This window comes from Portunus trituberculatus, chromosome 47, assembly GCF_017591435.1.
Source record: "Portunus trituberculatus isolate SZX2019 chromosome 47, ASM1759143v1, whole genome shotgun sequence".
Taxonomy (NCBI): domain Eukaryota; kingdom Metazoa; phylum Arthropoda; class Malacostraca; order Decapoda; family Portunidae; genus Portunus; species Portunus trituberculatus.
Genome location: NC_059301.1, coordinates 13,253,049 through 13,263,048, shown reverse-complemented (window position 1 = coordinate 13,263,048; position 10,000 = coordinate 13,253,049). Strand labels below are relative to the sequence as shown.

Sequence of the window (10,000 nt, the reverse complement as noted above, 5' to 3'; positions counted from 1 at the left end):
CCAAGCCTGCCAGCACTTCGCCACATCCTTGCCTTCACACCGCCACTAACGTCACTTTTCACACGCAGCATAGACACGATGAGGCTTAGAAGATCAGTGTTTTGGCTGATACACTTTCAAAATTCCCTCTCCCGCCACTCTCTCAATGACTCCACCTCTGTCCTCCACCCTCCTTTCATCCCTCCCGCCATGTGCACTCCCTCCCTCCCTCCCTCCCACAGCTTTCTAGTTCCATATTGCACTTTAATGAAAAAACGAATGAGATTAATTGTAAATGTTCCACCCACACATACACACAAAGAATATATTAAAACTTCGATTGAAAAGTTAATGATTCCACAGAGGTTAGCCAACTTTGCGTCCCAGTTAGGCGGGACGTGTACAAGGGAGAGATGGAGGGTGAGCTCGGCGGAAGAATACAGAGGAGGGAGGGAGGATGGAGAAGCAGGTGGAGATTCACTCACAGGATTAAGTTTTCTTGATTTAAGTGTGTGTGTGTGTGTAAATGCCGTGGGATTTGTCTGTGTCGATGGCTATACTCATCTGGTGAAGTAAGTAAGAGAGAGAGAGAGAGAGAGAGAGAGAGAGAGAGAGAGAGAGAGAGAGAAAGCATACATGGCTACAACACATTACCACCATCCACACCTTACAGTCCCGCCACATCACCACCACCACCATCACCACCACAATCACCACCATTATCATTACCACAAACACTATTCCATCGGCAAATATATCCACACCACCACCATCACCACTTGCATCATTATCACCACCACCATCATCACCAAGACTATCTCCACTATCACCATCACCACCACTGTCCCCTTCCTCCCAGTTCATTATCTCACCACCGCCACCACCACTATCAGCACCACCACCATCACCACTCAATTAACGAACACAAGGCGAGGCACCGCAGATATTAATGAAAATGCGCCATTATAACCTGCCATTAATTGTTGCCTCCTCTAATGACCCATCAACGCCATTACCTCCTCCTCCTCCTCCTCCTCCTCCTCCTCCCCGTCCTCCCTGTTTTTCCTCCTATCTTCTTTCTTTCCACCCGATTATTTTTCTTCTTATCTATTTTTCACCTCCACCGTCACTATTATCACCACCTCCAGCTCCACGTCCTCCTCCTCCTCCTCCTCCTCCTCCTCCTCCTCGTTCTCCTTGTTTTTTTCTCTCCATTCCTCTTATCCTTTTATTATTCTATCCAACACCACCACCACTACTACTACTATTACTACTACTACTAGCACTACCACTACTACCACTACCACCACTACTACTACCACCACCACCACCACCACCACCACCACCACCTCCTCCTCCTCCTCCTCCCCCCCATCCCCTTCACCATTCCTCCTCCTCGTTTTTCTCTCCATCTTTCTCTCCACACTTATCATTCTTCTCTTATTCCATCTTCCCCCACCCCCTACTCCTCCTCCTCTTCCTCCTCTTCCTCCTCCTCCTCCCCCCTTGCATCAATTAGCCAGCTAATCAGCACCACCCAGCCATTGGCTCCTCCCTAACAGGATAATTGGCGGCCGCTGATTGGCTGAGGGAGTTAGGCAGTTAGTAGGCATTATCTTCACCTCTGGGTAGGGAGGAGAAAGAGGAGGAGGAGGAGGAGGAGGAGGAAGGAGAAGAAGAAGAGGAAAAGGAAGAGAGAAGGTGTTTGACTAATGTTGAATTGTAAGGATGATGATGATGATGATGACGAGGGGAGGAGGAGTAGTAGTAGGAGGAGGAGGAGGAGGAGGAGGAGAAGTAGGAAGAGGAAGAAGAGGAGGAAGGATACCAGTGAAGGAATTTTAAGTTGTATTGAAGGAAGAGGTGGAGGAGGAAGAGTGATAGTAAGAAGCACGAAGGAGAGAGAGAAAGAGAGAGGAGAAAGAAGGAGAGACAGAAAGAGAGATGGTATTGATGAAGGAGGAGAAAGAAGAACAGTAAGAAAGAACAAGGAGAAGAAAGGAAAATAAATAGAGGAGAGAAGAGGGAAGGAAGGAGTAGAAGAAGAGAAAGATAAGTCAGAGTGCACGATCAGAGGAGCATAGGAGGAGGGAGGAGCAAATAAAGAAGGAGTAAGAGGAGGAGTAAAGGATGAAGGAAGGAAGGAAGGAAGGAGGAAAGGGAGGCCAAAGGAGGAGGAGAGAGAAGGAAATAGGGGAGAGGGAGGTGGCGATTCTATGAGCGATATAATGTTATAGTAATACGTACGGACACGACCACCAACGGAGGGACATGACTCTCTCTCTCTCTCTCTCTCTCTCTCTCTCTCTCTCTCTCTCTCTCTCTCTCTCTCTCTCTACTATGCTGTCCAGTCTCAAATATTAATGGGTGTTTTTTTTTTTTGTATGTTTTCACTGTCTAGAATAATTTGTGAGTTTATTTATTCTTTTTTTTTTTTGGTCAAATTGTGATATTGTACGTGATTATGGAGATAGATTCACTGTAACGGTAAAGACTGGATTCTATCTCTCACTTATTTTACATCTCCTGTCTTTTTGTATTGTGTATTCTTCGGTCTTCTGTCTTTACGTATTTCAACTTGCTATCTCCCATCTATAAGTATTTTTCATCTATTATCTTTCTTTATTCTGTATTCTTCTTTTTTTATTTTCTATCTCTACGTGTCTTTATTTGAACTTTTTCTATCTCTTGTCTTTCTTTATTCTTTTCTCTTTTATTCTATCTTTACGTATCTTTATTCTAACTTGCTACTATTTTACGTCGCTTATCTTTCCATATTCTGTATTCTTCTCTCTCTTTTCTACCTTTTACCTGTCTTTATTTTAACTTTTTTCCTATCTCCCGTCTCTTTGTTTTCATCACTCTCTCTTCTGGTCGCTCTTCTTCTCAGCGTTTTTCATCTATTTCTCTATCTGCTCATTCATTGCTTTCAACACTTCCACTTTCTGTCCTTCAATATTTTTCATCTCTTCCTCTCCTCTTACGATGTACTCTCGTGTATTATACAATCAAGTATAAGTAAAATGCCATCTTGATTTACCCACCTTGGTTCTTTGCATATACAGTTATAACATATATCAGACTTTCTTCAGTAAATTGTTAAACTGCTAGATTGTAGTGACGCAAATATAGAACCCCAAGAATCCCATTGACCCTTCAGTACTGCGACTTATTTTTACCATGTTTTTTTTAGGTATGTACATAATTTTATCCCTGTCCTTCTGCTAACTCGATCGGATCTTTATGGAGACTTCGGGGCGACTGCGTGGTCTTTTTTTTATTTCTTTTTGTTGCCTTTGGTTAGTTCTCCCCTCTTACAAAAAAATATTAGACGATTTTATTTGCATCAGGAAGGGTCTATGGAGGTCAAAAGATTAATGGCCTGAGTCTGTACTATTTCAATCCCCGCATAAGCTTCAGAACCTGCATTAAATCACCAAATAGTAATCAGAATGAATATGGAAACGCGTCATTGTACTGAAGGGATTAATGGCCAGAGTCTTTCAATTCCCACGTAAGTTTCTCAAGCAACATAAAGTCGCCAAATAGTAATCAGAATGAATATGGAAACGCGACATGAGATTGAAGAGGTTAAAAAGAAAAAGGTGTGTTCGTATAGGCTTGATGTGCTGGGCTGGCTTCCCGTGCTCGGATCCCGGTTCGAGTCTTTGCCACGGTACTTGTCTCATTATGGCCAGGTTTAAGCTTTCAGTTGAGTTGCATGTTGCTTCGGTGCACACGTAGTGAATCTTATGGTCGTGGTGGTGAGTGTGACAGGTAATAAATACAATAAATAGTTTACTTCTTATCCACTTCATTACTGTGATGCACTTATACCACGAATTTTGGGTAGGATTAGACAATTTTTACAATAGAAAGTGTCTATGGAATTCAGTAGATTGAGAGTCAGAGTGTACTATTCTAATCCCTACATTAATTTCTGAAGTTGTATAAAGTGCGAAAATGCGTCATGGTTCAGAAGGAGATAAGGTACTACGAGATAGATATGCCGAACTAATAGGATAACTTGACGAGTGAAAGAAGGAAAAGGATTATAGATGCACTGAATACTGAATAAAGCAATGACGGAAATGTGTGTAACGAGAAGTATATTTCAGATAAGATATAATAATGGCTTGAAATATTAGGGTACGTGAAGGAGATGTGGTATTAATACGATAACTAAACCAAGAAAAGAGAGAAGTGTTATAGATGCATTGAGGGAAGACCAGATGGTGATGGGTGTAACAAGAAGCGTATAACTGGCGATGAATCAAACAATAACTTGACCGTAAGAGTTGGTGAAAGGTCAGAAGTATTAACATGATAACCTGACGAACTGGTGACATTATGAGGCCGGAACTCCCTTAGATCATAAGGAAAACACCTCAATTCAACTCTATCGCTATTAATAATGTTTTGTTGATCCTGTAGTATAGGTTATAGTTACTCTTAGGTGCGCTCCACTAATAACTATTACTAATCATACTAATACTGAAGCAGAAGTAGTAGTAGTAGTAGTAGTAGTAGTAGTAGTAGTAGTAGTAGTAGTAGTAGTAGTAGTGGTGGTGGTGGTGGTAGGAAGGTATAATTGGATAAAGCATATAAATTGAGCTAAAAATTGAAAGAGAGAGAGAGAGAGAGAGAGAGAGAGAGAGAGAGAGAGAGAGAGAGAGAGAGAGAGAGAGAGAATGGGGAAAAGAGAAGAATCGGAAAATGATGAAAAAGGAGACTTGATGAATGAAGAGAAAATTAATAAGGGAGAAAGAAAAGAAAACGATTTGGAGGAGAAAGAAATAAGAAAAATATAACAACGGAGAAAAAAAAGGAAAGGAAAATGGTGGAGAGAGAGAGAGAGAGAGAGAGAGAGAGAGAGAGAGAGAGACTGTATATGTGTGTGTGTGTGTGTGTGTGTGTGTGTGTGTGTGTGTAAGTATGTAAGCAAGCAAGCCAGGAAGCAAGGATTGGAACGTGGTTGGTGTGATCTATAGACGCGAACAACACAGAAAGGAGAGGGAGGTCTGGGACTCTAGGATGGGGCGGGACTGGGACTGGGGGAGAGAGAGAGAGAGAGAGAGAGAGGAGAGGAGGAGAGGGAAGAGGGAGAGGGTCGCCACACCAACACGCTTAATTTAGACTCGCTTAACTTTCGCGAACACCTTTCCGTGGGTTTTCTCATCTTTATGGCGCGTCAGTGTAAGCGTCTGGTTGTCGGGAATTAGCGACTTTGAGCGTGTACGAGAGAGCGGGAAGATCTATTGAGGAAGAGGAAGGAAACGAAGGGAGGAGAAGGAGGAGGAAGGAGGAAGGAGGAGGGTGGAGGAGAAGGAAGGGAAAAAAGTGAGAGGCATGATCGCGAAAATATGTTCCGAGGGTGTAAATCAGTGAATCTTCTCCCCCTAACCTAAGAGAGAGAAAGATTGATAGTATCCCCTCACTCTCCCTCTCCCTTGCTCTCCCTCCTCTCTCCTCTCCCTCCCTTCCGAAGCGATGTAATTCAAGTTCTTTCCCTCCCTTCCTCCCCTCTTTTCTCCTCCTCCTCCTCCTCCTCCTCCTCCTCCTTCTTCGTCTCTTCCTCTTCCTTCTCTATCTCTTCTTTTTCCTTCTTTCGTTTAGTGTCTTCTTCGATGGTGAAATAATCTCTCTCTCTCTCTCTCTCTCTCTCTCTCTCTCTCTCTCTCTCTCTCTCTCTCTCTGTAAAAATGACGATAATTAAAATTCTATTAGTCATGAAGCCAAAACAACAATAAAAACAACAACAACTACTGCTGTTACTACTATTACTACTACTACTACTACTACTACTACTACTACTACTACTACTACTACTACTACTACTACTTCTTCCTCTGCTACCACCACCATTTTATTTCACGTCACACCTTTATCGACTTCCATTAAACCATCACCACCACCACCACCACCACCACTGTTACTATTACCACAACCACCACCACCACCACAACCACTGTTACTATTACCACCACCACTACTATTACTATTACCACCGCCACCACCACCACCACCACTACTACTACTACTACTACTACTACTACTACTACTACTACTACTACTACTACTACTACTACTACTACTACTACTACCACCACCATTATTCATATAGTACCACCGCCATTACTGTCTTCTACCGTACCTAATTAACTACCACCACCACTACTACTGCTACCACCATCATTACCACAATTTGCACATAATCACCATTACCACCACCACCACAACAGTTAATCACACACACACACACACACACACACACACACACACACACACACACACACACACACACCACCACCACCAATACCACCACTTAACTTCTACCACCATTCTTATCACCTCATCACCACCACCACCACCACCACCACTATCACCACAATCGGGGGGCGGCTGGGCGGGTTGGTGGCTTCCCGTGCTCACTAATAGAAAGATCAATCCGAGAGTTAATCTATCAACCATCTTAATTGGAAGGGCGGGAGGGAGAGAGAGGGAGAGGGAGAGAGAGAGGGAGAGGGTGCGGGTGGGTGTGAATGGGTGGGGCAGAAGAGGAGAGAGAGAGAGACAGAGAGAGTGAGAGTGGTGGGTAGATTAAGGGTTAACACAGAGAGAGAGAGAGAGAGAGAGAGAGAGAGAGAGAGAGAGAGAGTCTTTTGTTGTATTCATTTCAAATCAGTAAATGAACTTTATATTCTCTCTCTCTCTCTCTCTCTCTCTCTCTCTCCGATGATAAAAACGTGTGTCTTCATTTCCGTAATCCTATCAACCTTTGTTTCATTAATCCGTTCAACGATTACCAATGTTTCGTGTTGTGTTTACCTTGAAATTCCGCGGTGACGACTACTACTACTACTACTACTACTACTACTACTACTACTACTACTACTACTACTACTACTACTACTACTACTACTACTACTGTTACTACTATTGCTACTACTACTACTACTACTACTACTACTACTACTACTACTACTACTACTACTACTACTACTACTACTACTACTACTATGATGTGACGATAGGAGTATTCATTTTCATATTAGAGGTCGTCATTCTCTCTCTCTCTCTCTCTCTCTCTCTCTCTCTCTCTCTCTCTCTCTCTCTCTCTCTCTCTCTCTCTCTCTCTCTCTCTCTCTCTCTCTCTCTCTCTCTCTTTTCCCTTTTTCACACACACACACACACACACACACACACACACACACACACACACACACACACACACACACACACACACACACACACACACTCATGTAAGCTTCCCTATTATGGGTTCAATAAATTAATGTTTATGAGGGGAAGGGCGGGTGGCGGAGGGGAAGTGAAGGGGAAGTGAAGGGGAATAGTGGCCAAGGAGATGAGGCAGGGGAATGAAGAGGTGAAGGGGACGTGGTAGTGCTGGAAGTGGTGGTGGTGGTGGTGGTGGTGATGGTGATGCTGGTTGGAGAATTAAAAAGGAGGAATAGGAGTAAAAGAGTAAATTAATTAGAAAAGAAAAGTGGGAGGGATTTATGAGAAGATGGGAAAGGAGGATTAAAATTAGGAAGAGGAAAAGGAGGAGGAAGAAGAGGAGGAGGAGGAAGAGAAGAAGAAGTAGGAAGAGGAGGAAGGACAGGTGTGAATACTATTGAGAGTTAAAAAAAAGTTGATAAAAAATAGAGTAATGGTGAAAAGGAAGGAGTGAAAATTAATGAGCAAGAGAACAAGAAGGAAATGCAACAGGAAAAATAAGATAAGCTGGAAAAGAAAAAGATTAGAAATACCAATTCCATCATTTCGTTCACAGGAGCTGAGACAAAGAGAGATAAGAAATTTCACTATGTCTGTACACGTCTACCTAGGTAATTATATATGGCTAAATAAACCATTTTAAATTTTGAATGAATAAATAAATGAAAAGAAATCTGAATTCCTTAGTTTTGAGAGACACAAGCAAAAGGAGAAAGGTTAAAACGAAGGAATATTATTAATCTTTGTTTTGGGGGATAGAGATACAAGGAGATAAGAAGGAACGAAGAAAAAAATATTAGGTCCCTTAGTTATTTAGAAGAAGGATATGTCGGCAGAAGGATATTGGATATGGAAGTGGAGGGAAGAAGACGACGTGGCAGGCCAAAGAAAAGATGGAAGGATCGTATTGGAGAGGACCTGAGGGAGAGAGGATTGAGTGGAGAGGAGTTTGGGGACAGAGCCTTGTGGAGAAGACTAGTGAGGAACAGCGACCCCATATGAACATGGGAGCAGCTGCAGAAGAAGAAGAAGAAGAAGAAGTTATTTAGAAACAAAAAGAGGCAATGGAGAAAGGGAAATAAAACGAAGAAAAACAATAGAGAATAGATGTAAAATTAGTGAGATAAGAAGGAATGAAGAAAATACCAGTGATAAAAGAATGAATGAAAAAAATCCATGTCCGGCAGTTTTTTTAGGGAAAGAAAAGATGGTAATGAAAAAAGGAAAGTAAAAGAAAAAAATATAAAACAGGTGAAGTGAAATAAGAAGGAAAGAAAAAATAATTACTAAAGAAAAATAATTACTATGTCCTTTAGTTTTTAGGGAAAGAGAGAGCAATGAAGAAATGGAAATAAAAGGAAGAAAACAACAGAGAGGACAGGTAATCGTCAACAGAGAGGAGAGATAATCGTCTCCTTCACATTGAGAGACACACAGAAGTAACAAAGCAGGTGTGGCCCCTTACTTTTCCTATTAACCCCCTTCAGTACTGGGACGCATGTTTACCTTGAGATTTGTGTACGATTAGACCATTTAATTGATATCAGGAATGTTCTATGGACGTCAGAGGATTAATGGCCACAGTCTTCACTATCTTAATCTCCCACATGAGTTTTTGAAGCTGTGTAAAATCACCAAATAGTAAACAGAATGAATATGAAAACGCGTCATGGAACTGAAAAGGACATTAGTTAGACGAAGGAAAAAATAGATTAGTAAAAATAGGTGTTTTCCAGAAATACACTTGTCGAATTATATCAAAGGAAAAATTAAGTAAAAGGAGCTTGTTTTCTTTGTATTTGCTATGATGAAAGGAAGGAAAATAAAGAAAAAAGAGGGAAAACACCGTCTCATTATTATTAAACGAAAAATTGGGAATGTAATGTGGAAAAGAACGGGTACAAAAAAAAGAGGGAAAATGTAAAGGAACTATGTGATTGTTTTTCCTTACCTTCATTGAGGCGAAGGAAGGAAAATGAATGCATAGTTAAGAAGAAAAGTCATCACTGAAGTACTTACTGAAGTAAAACAGTGAAAAGCTCGATGGAAAAAAAAGTTCAGTAAAATGTTTGTTTTCCTTACACTTGTCATCATGAGAGAGAGAGAGAGAGAGAGAGAGAGAGAGAGAGAGAGAGAGAGAGAGAGAAAAGGCAAAGACGCACACCACTTAGAATGTTAAAAAACAGGAAAAAAAAGTAGTAGAAAGACCTTATTATTCTTATTTGTATCATCATGGAAGGAAGAAAATATACACGAGAAAACAAAACCACACCACTATATTAACCTAACCTAACCTAACCTAACGTAATTTAATCTTACTTAACCTAACCAAACCTTTATTTTACTTAACCTGACCTAACCTAACCTAACTTAACCTAACCAAACCAAACCAAACCTAACCTAACCTAACCTAATCTAACCTAATTTAACCTTACTTAACTTAACCAAACCTTTACTTTACCTAACCTGACCTAACCTATCCTAACCTTTACTTAATCTTACCGAACCTTAACCTAACCTAACCTAACCAAACCTAACCAAACGTAACCTAACCTAACCTAACCACAGCACACCACACCACACAATACCACTCGAACACCACGATGGGTACATGAAGTGATGTATCCTTACCTTTGTTGTCGTGGGGAGTGTCTCTATCGTCCGGGGTGGAGGGCGGAGGGGCGTGGATGGGCAGGCCTGTGGTGCTACTGCTGCTGCTGCTACTACTGTTGTTATTGTTGTTGTTAGTGGTGGTGGTGGTGGAGGTGGACACGTGGGGGAG

At 41.6% G+C, this 10,000-nt stretch overlaps 1 protein-coding gene and 1 long non-coding RNA gene across 5 annotated transcripts in view; one reads left to right on the top strand and one right to left on the bottom strand.

Moving 5' to 3' along the window:
- The window catches only part of LOC123520553 (transcriptional regulator ERG homolog), a 195,519-nt gene that overhangs the window by 182,525 nt on the left and 2,994 nt on the right, over positions 1–10,000 (bottom strand). For all 4 annotated transcript variants that reach the window (XM_045282924.1, XM_045282925.1, XM_045282926.1 and 1 more), the window contains exon 3: positions 9,850–10,000. This exon is cut by the window's right edge and continues 154 nt beyond it. In XM_045282924.1, the coding sequence (XP_045138859.1) occupies positions 9,850–10,000 (151 nt within the window). The remainder of the gene's footprint in view (positions 1–9,849) is intronic.
- The window catches only part of LOC123520555, a 65,553-nt gene continuing 55,985 nt past the window's right edge, over positions 433–10,000 (top strand). Inside the window, exon 1 of the long non-coding RNA XR_006679304.1 lies at positions 433–551. This is a non-coding gene — a long non-coding RNA (uncharacterized LOC123520555). The remainder of the gene's footprint in view (positions 552–10,000) is intronic.